Genomic DNA, 10,537 nt, shown 5'->3' on the forward strand with positions numbered 1-10,537 from the left:
TCTACTGTCGACATCCGACTCATTTCTTGAACCTGGGTTATGTCCTTTGCAAGTGGTAAAAATTGGGATGATTAATTTCGGTCTAGAAAAGCGCGAAACTGCATCCGCGGTTCTCGGTCGTTGTCTCCATCAAATTGAGGAATGGATGGCCGGGGACCCGAGAAATTACCGATTTTGAAGTCAGTTAAACTTCAGAGAAACTTTTTCGGGTCCGCTTCTAGGCGTGCAACCGAATTGTGTCCACGCAGTCCTAGTGCCGCCGGATTTGAAATTGGTGCTTGTTATGGCCATGGAAAAGTGCACGTGCGTTTTATATTAGCTATCTAGCATGCTCTTCACCCCCTGAAATAAGGAGTTGATTCACTTTCTTTATGTAATGTAATATGAAATTAAATAAAGGCCTAAAATAATTACATTTTGTACTGCAGACAAAATCCAAACAACATTTTAAGTAGGATTGTAGTTTCAGTGGATATCACTGGCTGCTCAAAAAACTGTTGCTTTACATTCGTTTTTCTTCAAGAGTAAGACATGTCACACATTTGCAGGAACAAGGTTCTTTAGCATATTAAATTGGGCAGAACCCAATTCTGTTTCTGCGCCATCCCTCTCTTGGGCAGCAGGTAGCCTAGTGCTTAGAGCCGTTCCTAGGCAGTCATTGAAAATAAGAATTTGTTCTTAACTGACTTGCCTCGTTAAATAAAGATAAAATAAAAACGCCACGCATTTAATGTTCACACTGCACAGTTTTGAATGACTGGACAGATGGCGCTATGCCACTTTATTGCGGTTGGAATAAAATCTGAGTACCAGCACCATACTCACTCCACTCCATCCTCATTCCAAGAAGTGGATTCAGTCAGTAAAGATAATGCAATTAGACCACCCTGTGTTTCTGTCTGCAGTCAATTACCCACTTCTCCATGGTGGATTGGGCGACTGGCCTTTCTGAGATATAGACTAGAAACATTGGATGTCACTCAGCCACTTCTCCTTTAACCCAGGGTTTGGGTGCTGGGCTCTGCTCCTTCTTTACTGTGGGTGTCTCTGTCTGGCATGTGTCATTAAACCGCTCCCTGGCCTTCTCCCAGTTCCTCTGGGTCTTGGTCCTACTCAGAGTCCCAGCCTCGTCCACCGACACAGCAGCTCCTGCCCCAAAGCCTGACTGGGACTTCCGGACCTTCAACTGGATCTACGGGAAAACCAGAATGGTTGGAAATATCAGATCAGATGTGTGAGAAAAGTGAGAAAGAACTGGGATGAAATCACAACAGGTGGAGGATACTGGTGTGAAGTTCGGTCAACTTAAAACTATAGCTATTCATTAATCCCTAGTTAAATACTACAGAAAAACTCCCATCTCTGAAAACTGGGAATACTAGGAGAACTCCAACAGAAAGGGGGAAATGTTAAGATTACCGGGTCTTTCATTCCAGCTCCATCTTTGCCCAGGCCTTCTCCTTTCTTCCAGCCCATCTTCTCCAACATCTTCCTTCCCTTGTTGACTTCACTGATCTCACTGGACAAGGAGGGAAACAAGTACAACAAGAGACAAGACAACTTCAGAACAGTCTAGGACGTGGGAACCACTAGTTCTTACTATATACATGTGCATACGTGGCACACAATGACCCAACCAATCAGATGGCTACGTACACATGTACAGAGGCAGGTGCGTCATCCCGTTGAAAGACTCCCTCGCTGCCCACGGTCTGACGGCGAGACTCGGCCCGGTCCACATACCTGGGGTTCCTCAGGGCTTTATCCTCCTCATACTCAGCGCTCTGTTGGAACAGAGGGAGACACTTACTAAACAAAGTAATATACTCACTGCTGTTAGCGACAAGGAAATGAGGTAAACTATGGGACTGCTCAGTCTCTAGTAACTTACATTTCAACAAGACTTGCTTGAGCAAAAACAGAACAGTTTAATTGGATGAAAACTTCTGTCAGATAACATCTTTGTATACACAGAGAAGGCAGGTGGAGATCTGATTGACAAGGACATTTCCAAAAAAGGATTACCAATGAACCTTATTGAGCAGTAATAAAACAGCAGACGGGGACAACAGATGAAGTTGTAGTGGTGGTGGAGAACCAGTCACTTACCTTCAGGCCATATTTAACCTTCATCTGTTTCAGTTCTTTCTGTCGGAGCAGCTCCTTGTCCTCTTTGGTTGGAGCTGGACCTGAGGAACAACACATCTGGCTAGTTAGAGACTGGGCCATGTGTGTGGCATGGGTAGCTAAGTGTGTAAGCATTGCATTGGTGTTCGGTCTTATACAGACAACGTACAAAGACGGATGCAACACATTAGTGTCCGCAAATTAATCAGGTTGTTCTCTACCGGTCTGTAGTGGTTGGTTCCTCTGGTGTTTGCTGAGGTGAGCCATGACCTGTCCAGGTTCACAGCCGTCACAGGTGTCTGTCCCTGCGTGGATGTGGAAGGACAGAACAGTCTCTCCCATCTTCACCTCATCCCCATGGGTCAGAGGGCAAGGATCACACTTAGCGTTGGGCTGATGGGAGGGAAAACAATCCTGTTACTACTTCACTTTCCAACCAAGGTGTGTGAGTGAGTGCGTGTCTGACCCACCTGTAGGATTCGGTTGCCATTGAGGACAGTTCCGTTCTGACTTCCCTGGTCCACTAGCATATAGCACTGTTGGTCCTGGTCAAAGTACACCTCTGCATGGAGCTGGGATTTAAATAAAATATATAGAACCCATCAAGATTTAATTTGATGGCCTACAGAATCTAACAAATAAATGAAATAAATTGTCATACCTTACTGACTCCCTTTTCAAATATACTAATGGCATGGTTCATATCCTTCTCCCTGAAAAGATAAGATAAGACTTATGTGAAAACAGTACCTCAAAATTTAAACTTCATTTCAGAAATAATGATGTGAGCTCTCATTCCCCCTGGTGGTTAAATAGACAAACTGACCACGCATGGGCCATTCAATCGAAACAAAGCAGAGTCGACAGCGCTGTACTGACCTGCCAATGGTGGCTGGAGAGTCAGCTGTGATGATGAAGAGTGTTCCTGTCTGTAACACTGGAGATCTGACCACTGTCACCCTCACGCAGGGTGGCCACACCTTCTCAGCAACTGGGGACACATACACACTATCACATACACTGACATGACAATTCTGCTGAGCAATATTTTAAGTACAGGAAACATTTAGGAAAACAGATGAACAAATATCAGGTGATGTTAGACTTTTGACACAGTGCTTTGTTTCATTCTGCCTTCACCTTTAAAGAAACCCCAGCGAAAAGTGCATAGAAAGCTGACAGGCTAAATAACTCTAAACTGTGTCCGTCCTCGCCTCTCACCTTCCTGACTCTCTATCTCTGACTCTGAGCTGTATTTGGTGGGAGGGGAGGAAGAGGTAGACTTCCATTCTCTCTCCGACTCCGTGATCTCCCCCTCCTCAGGATCATTGTTCCCACTCGAGTCATCACTCTGCGATGCAGACGCTGCTTTAGCCTTCTTCTTTTTCTTGATGAGTTTATCTGATTTAGCCTTCTTCTTCTTCCTCCTCCTCGAGCTGCTCGCATCATCGGAGCGCAACCCGTCCTTCCTCTTCTTCCTCTTCAACGAGCGTTCGGCACTCTTCGCCTGGCGAGTGTTCAAGGAGCGTTTTTTTTGCAGAGTAGTGTCTGGAGTAAGAGACCGGCCCCTATGCCTGCGCGAGCCTGTGCCCCTCTTCGGGATTCGCCGCTCCATCCACTCATCAAGGTCCAGCTCCTCCTTTACAAGGCCCTGTCGGCAGACAGGCAATAAATCAGAGGGGAGGATGCACCTGAAGCATCTCCAGAGAACTCCCTTGGCAGACACAGGACACAATAGGCTTTCTAGGAATTTGGACAGTGAGGTCTCTGCATCAAAACCTCCCTGTATTGTTTTGTGGTCCTTTTTGGATATGGGTCTCAGTTCTCAAAGACAGTAGGCCTGTACCGCATCACAGCAAAGTCAATGTATTGACTCAAGCTGCAATACAATGAAAGTGATCCTCAAAAACGTACTCTTGACCAGACTAAGAGGCCAAATCCCTGAGCTCTGAAACCTGACTTTTTGTTGCACCAAAGCTGTGTTGGCTATACCTCATGTCTGCATGGGGGTCTTTCTGCTGTTAAAGAATTGTTCTAAGTATCTATGTGAGACGTGTACCTCTACGGGAAGCTGAGTTCCAGAAATAGGAAATCTTCATGTTAGCCAGTGAGTTAGTCACGTCTTCTACCTATGACCAGAGGAATAGCATTCAGTCAACTAAACAGCAGCTGCAAGCAATAGCCAAAACCCTGTACTTGACAAAAATATATCAGACTCAAAAACAAAACTATAGCTGCTGCAGAAAGTCTAAAATCACCCCTGCAAGTATTTGACAACTGAGACCACATAGATCATGTTTAAAATGGATCCTAAGAAGTCAATTACAATCTCTAAACTACTGAAGGTGAGATGCTTCAGGAGCCTCATGTCAGCACAAATCAAAAACAGTAAGGATAACAAGTCAGTTGTATACAACAATGAGAAATGTTTAGCTAGTTAAAACATATCAATTATCCCTTATTAATCCTTTTTTTTATTTTTATGAATTTGCTGTAATTCTCTTGTAGTGTTTCTGGTTCATCTCTGGAACGGTCACCCACCTTATCATTCTGACGGGCGGTTCTCTCTGGAACTTTCTTCCACTTCCTTCCTTTCTTGTCTAGGCTCTTTTTCACCTGGCTGGTCTCTGAGACAGGCTGTACAGTAGGAACCTCTATCCTGGAGTGGAACTGGTACTTGCCACTCTCTGCATCGTAATAGTAGTACATGCCTGTGTTGTTATCATAGTACAACTGACTGGCCTAGGGGAGGGAGACAGTGACACAATTAAAAAGAGTGTTAAATAATGACATAGTGATCGTGTGTGTGGGTGGTTTAGTACCGAGTCGTAGTAAAAGCCAGTGCTGTGGTCGTAGTACATCCCTGTGGTCTCATCAAACACAAAGCCAGTCTGTGTCATGGCCTGCTCAGCTGTGGCTCTCAGCATGTCTGCTATGGAGCCCGTATCCACTTCCTGCTGGAACAAACACAAGTAAAGAAAGAAAGTTCCCAAACCATTTTTGCACTGTGTCGGTCATCGATCTTCTAGTATTTCTTGTGCTCTTCCAAATAGACATCATGATCATGTTTCAAATAGTCTTCTTTAGCCACGGCCCATGAAGGAGTGATTGTTGTCACGTGTTAGGAAGATCAGCGCAAAAAAAAGGTAGTCTTTTGGAAGACGAGACACCTCACTGTCCTCAGTCAGACTAGATTGAGTGGAGGGACGGTAATCAAACTCGCCTCTGGTTGAACGGCAGCAATACCACCCTCTACAGACACCTCTGTAATCATCGCTGTGGCGTTGTCTGTCGTCATGTCTGTAGCTGTGTCAGTGGTTGATTCTGCAGCTGTCATCTCTGAGGCATCAGTGGCTTCCTGCCCCTCAGGTGTCACGGTCCCCTGGGTGTCTGTAGTCACACCATCACCCTGGTAGTAGCCTCCTCCATAGTAGTAGTTGTAATAATCTGCAAATAACACAGAATGATCAATGTATCTGTAAGTGGAGCAACATATAATCAAATTATTCATTTGGATCAATCCCAAACTGCTGGTCCTGGGAATTGGTGGTGGTTACATTGCTCACCAGTTTCTGACCAGGTATATTCCTCTGTCTGTGTCTCAGCTTCAGCTCTCTCTTTCGCCTTTTTCTTTCGTTCATGAATCTCTGCACTAAGCTTGTTGACCTATTGTATCAAATCATGTTAAGGAAAAAAGTAGCACCGTAAGTTGTAAATTCACTCATTTGTGCATATCATATACTTATTTAATGATGGCTAGATTGTTCTTGGTAACTACCTGTTTCCTCAAGTCTTCATTGTAGCCTTCTGTGCTTTTCTGAAGACTCTCAGACTTGGTCAGTTGTTTCTGTAATTTGGTCAGTTCTTTTGTGCAGCTTTTCAGTTCTTGCTTTAGAGACTCTACTTTCTGGCGAAGCTCAGCCACCTCGGAATCCGACCCCTCCTCTCCTCCACTTGCCTTCTCTCCATTTGTCGCCATACTTCCGGCTGTCATTGACACACAGGGTTACAACGTGTAAAGTGATTGCTATAACCATATGCTAGCATTATTATTTGCTATATTGGTATGCATTAAAGGATAGGCCAGCTCTCAAACTCTAGGCAGCATTCTGCTTTCTCCCTACAGATCTCGGCCATTAGCTTCGCCCACGACTGCTTCATGTGAACTACAATTCCAACACAGTATAGGAATTGTGCTGCGGTACCACTTGCCATGCCCTAGAAGAGAGAACAGTCTATGACTTGGGTGACTGGAGTCTGACAATTTTTTGACACCGCCTAATATATAGGTCCTGGATGGCAGAAAGCTTGGCCCCAGTGATGTACCGGTCATGCGGTGACGCAACCGGTCAGGACGCTCTCGATGGTGCAGCTGAAAGGCATTGTCGTGCCCTCTTCACAACTTTCTTGGTGTGTTTGGACTTGGTGTGTTTGGAGGTGACTCCGGGATGCGGCCTTCTAGGCAGAGTTGAAAAGAAAAAGCCTCATCTCAGACTGGCCAATAAAAATAAAAGATTAATATGGCCAAAAGAACACAGACACTGGACAGAGGAACTCTGCCTAGAAGGCCAGCATCCCGGAGTCGCCTCTTTACTGTTGACGTTGAGCCAGGTGTTTTGCATGGTACTATTTAATGAAGCTGCCAGTTGAGGACTTGTGAGGCGTCTGTTTCTCAAACTAGACTCTAATGTACTTCAAATCTTGCTCAGTTGTGCACCGGGGCCTGCCACTCTTTCTATTCTGGTTTGAGCCAGTTTGCACTGTTCTGTGAAGGGAGTAGTACACAGCATTGTATGAGAAATTCAGTTTCTTGGCAATTTCTCACATGGAATAGCCTTCATTTCTCACATGGAATAGCCTTCATTTCTCACATGGAATAGCCTTCATTTCTCACATGGAATAGCCTTCATTTCTCACATGGAATAGCCTTCATTTCTCACATGGAATAGCCTTCATTTCTCACATGGAATAGCCTTCATTTCTCACATGGAATAGCCTTCATTTCTCAGAACAGGAATAGACTGACGTGTTTCAGAAGAAAGTTATTTGTTTCTGGACATTTTTAGCTTGCAATCGAACCCTCAGATACTCAACTAGTCTAAAGGACAGTTTTATTGCTTATTTAAAATCAGCACAACAGTTTTCAGCTGTGCTAACATAATTGCAAAAGGGTTTTCTAATGATCAATTAGCCTTTTAAACGATAAGCATGGATTAGCTAACACAACGTGCCATTGGAGCACAGGAGTGATGGTTGCTGATAATGGGCACACCTACCTAATTAGACATTCATTTTTTTTTATCAGAAGTTTCCAGCTACAGTCATTTACAACATTAACAGTGTCTACACTGTATTTCTGATCAATTTGATGTTATTTTAATAGACAAAAAAAAAGCTTTTCTTTCAAAAACAAGGACATTTCTAACCTTTTGAACAGTAACGTATTTACTATATCATATGGACACCAAAACATAAACCTTTTACCTTATCATAAGTAGATATAATTGCAAATGGTTAAATCCTTCCAACTGAAATTTAAAAAAGAACTTGCGTTACGAATTGAACTTGACATTTTTCAACCCTTGTATTGGTCATTCTGTTGCGTGCTTTGGTATGTGTCTTCAAGGAGCGAACAAGGAGTACAGGATGGGACTAAGCATGCACCCCCATGTTGAGGATAGGCATGGAATGTGTTTTTACCAGGATCCAGTTGCAGAGGGAGGTGTTTAGTCCCAGGGTCCTTAGCTTAGTGATTATCTTTGTGGGCACTATTGTGTTGAATGTTGAGCTGGAGCTGATATGAAAGATAAAGGCCTAATGCTTCCAAAACCGTACTGCAAGCGATGTATTTTAATGTTCAGACAGAGCATACAGTAGACGCCTTCATCCAATGGCATGTATAATGTAATGGAACAGAGAGTCATGATCAAGGGCTAGGGTAGGTCTAGGTACTATGGAAAACCTAGCCTAGTTATCACCATAATTTCTGGTGGGCTTTATTCAACAGAATGTTGAATAAACTGTCATTTTAATTTACCTGACGCATGCGCGAACACCATGTACGCAATACGCATGCTTCAGGTGTGAACAAACCGTGAGAGCCACGCACAGACCGAATTTTGCTGTAGGTATTGTCTCAAATTACCAACGGCAGAAGGACAAACAAGGATGAAACCAGTATGTTAAGTTCCAATGAGAGTTTGCTCCTTCATTCATATGGTACGCTAGCGTTAGCTATCTGCTAACGTTAGCTGTGAATGGTCTTACCGATTCGTTTGCTTTCTTCGCTTGGACGAACGCACTCGTTTCTCTCCGCCAAGAATATCAACCTGAAAGTTGAACATAAACATCTTGTAACCACCATGCATTGCTGACACACCCGACTACATGTTTTGTTGATAATAAAGAAAGTTACAATTGGTACAGTTGATGTGTTTACAATCCACCTCGACCGTGGCCGCCATTTTTTTCAACCAACGTCATTCTATCATCCACCGTACAAGATGCCACAGCTGGCTGAGAGCGCCACTCGTGGTTTGGAGTTTGAATAGGTCGAGTATTTGTAAATAACTCATTATCGCTGGTTGAATAAAAAAATGCATGTATCGCAGAGGTTTGTGTTCTCAAAAATATGTGATGGTATCGATTATCAGTCAAAACATGTTATGCTGTAGAAATGTAAATACAACTGCACTCAATTTACTGTCAATAAATACTTCCACATACAGACCAGCAGGGGTCATGACGAGAATGGCTGTAGAGATTGTTAGCAAAATGTTTGCAGTTATTGTGTGTTGTTTGGAAACTCTGCCAAGCATTGCTTTCCAGCTCTTGACTGTTTCGAAATCCAAACATTAGGAAATTCATTTTTTAAGTGTTGTCTCCATAGTAACAACTTCAACAAATCACACAAATGTACACAATGTGTGTGTGTATATATAAATGAACACCAAGTGGGCCTACAGTTGAGAAACTCCATTAAAAGTGACACACTTATTTTTCTTAACTCCTATGAAGAACATGTTCTCTCCAAATCAAAGTATCAGCAGCAGTAACATCATGCCTGGCCCCTAATGAAGAGTCATAAGCCCTATCCACAACCTACTTGTGTTACTAGAATGTTGGTTATGTAATTGTTATCATAGCATGTCTGTTTTTCCAGAGGATGGTCTGATGGGATTAGTTTTAACAAACTGCCTCCTGTTATATATTTTTCTCATATAAAATGTACCATTATGCCTGGAGGCTGTTCTAAGTGTGAAGATATTTCAACTTGTCTAGGCATAGCCTTATATTGGCTTTCAGTTTGGAGAAAGTCAAAATAATATCAATAATACCCATTAACTGTATGCAGACATTTAATTAACTGATGTATTTGGCACAATATTATCCTCTTAATGTTTTAAAAGAGAAATAAGCAAGGGGAAAGATAATATGACAAAACATATCATTCATCTGTAGGCCAAGTGCATTAGCACTTTGTTTTAAGCATCAATTTGTTCCCATGTTCTTACCAAACTGTGAGCAGCACCTGTTAAATGCTGTTATACCCCTAAAAACACAGGGATGAAAATTTGCACAGGATAAGTATTATCAGAGGACCTTGAAGTCAGCAGAAAAACAGTAGGTTACTCTGGCTGGAATTATTACTCTCCCACCATGTGAAAATTACTGACATGGCAGATTCGCACAGAACTAAAATGAAGGATGTGGTGTTTTGTGCTCTTGCACCCAACTTCCCCCAGTAAAAGTAATCCCGTCAGAATAGGGCTTCACACACACACCAATGAATGTGACTTCCTGTTACTCCATGAGAGGAAGAAGTCAGCCGCCTTCTAATTTAATGGAAATACAGGCTTAATTAGTTGACTCATGATACAGGTGGAGATAATGTAGGAAGCATAGAGAGCTGGGGAGAACACACACACACACACACACACACACACACACACACGCACACACGCACACACGCACACACACACACACACACACACACACACACTGGAAGTGTGATGATGAATGATTCATGTCATGCACAAACCTTTAGATTTAATGGACTCCAACTCCCTTAATTGGTATTTTCATTCCAGGCGTAGTGATGACCTTATTGTATTGCTGCTGAACGTTCAAGGGGCTTCAAGATACGTACAGCCAGGTACCTACCACATTGGCTTCTATCTGTCTCTCTCTATCTCTCTCACACACACATGTGCATACTCCTCCATACCTCCCTATCTCCTTCCACCCCTGTGTCCTTTGGCTCTTTCCCTCTCTCCATACTTCCATCTTTCCCTCAATCCCTTCCTGTCCTCCACACTATGGGGTGTTAATCCCTCTGTTTTCTGCCCAGACAGCAGAAGTGTGTAGATTATGGGTGTTACTCCGTAAACAGCTTTTAGTTTCCCTAAAT

General features: G+C 43.2%; 1 protein-coding gene across 14 annotated transcripts; it reads right to left on the reverse strand.

Moving 5' to 3' along the window:
- Positions 1-726: 726 nt before the first annotated feature.
- Positions 727-8,662, reverse strand: aggf1 (angiogenic factor with G patch and FHA domains 1). Of its 14 annotated transcripts, none has more exons than XM_035775768.1 (16): positions 8,543-8,662; positions 8,395-8,456; positions 5,906-6,114; positions 5,694-5,793; positions 5,351-5,574; positions 4,950-5,081; positions 4,669-4,869; positions 3,349-3,778; positions 3,007-3,118; positions 2,789-2,840; positions 2,598-2,699; positions 2,349-2,520; positions 2,110-2,189; positions 1,657-1,784; positions 1,420-1,519; positions 727-1,192 (listed from the first exon to the last, which is right to left on the reverse strand). In XM_035775768.1, the coding sequence occupies exons 3-16, from the start codon at positions 6,104-6,106 to the stop codon at positions 977-979; spliced, it is 2,250 nt and encodes a 749-aa protein (XP_035631661.1). In that variant the 5' UTR covers positions 6,107-6,114; positions 8,395-8,456; positions 8,543-8,662; the 3' UTR covers positions 727-976. The 14 variants fall into 14 exon arrangements, with proteins under 14 accessions (XP_035631661.1, XP_035631663.1, XP_035631662.1 ...); XM_035775770.2 differs by having other exon boundaries at positions 8,574-8,629; XM_035775769.1 differs by having other exon boundaries at positions 8,552-8,570.
- Positions 8,663-10,537: the final 1,875 nt, after the last annotated feature.

This window comes from Oncorhynchus keta, chromosome 9 (assembly GCF_023373465.1).
Source record: "Oncorhynchus keta strain PuntledgeMale-10-30-2019 chromosome 9, Oket_V2, whole genome shotgun sequence".
NCBI classification, from domain to species: domain Eukaryota; kingdom Metazoa; phylum Chordata; class Actinopteri; order Salmoniformes; family Salmonidae; genus Oncorhynchus; species Oncorhynchus keta.

Excerpts from the sequence above, each read along its gene's own strand:
- aggf1 (XM_035775764.1), bottom strand. The coding sequence starts at position 8,491 with ATGGTGGTTACAAGATGTTTATGTTCAACTTTCAGGTTGATATTCTTG. Across the intron at positions 2,521-2,597 it reads ATGGCAACCGAATCCTACAG|CCCAACGCTAAGTGTGATCC; the intron begins GTGGGTCAGACA and ends CCCTCCCATCAG. Across the intron at positions 1,193-1,419 it reads GAGCTGGAATGAAAGACCCG|ATCCAGTTGAAGGTCCGGAA; the intron begins GTAATCTTAACA and ends GTTTTCCCGTAG.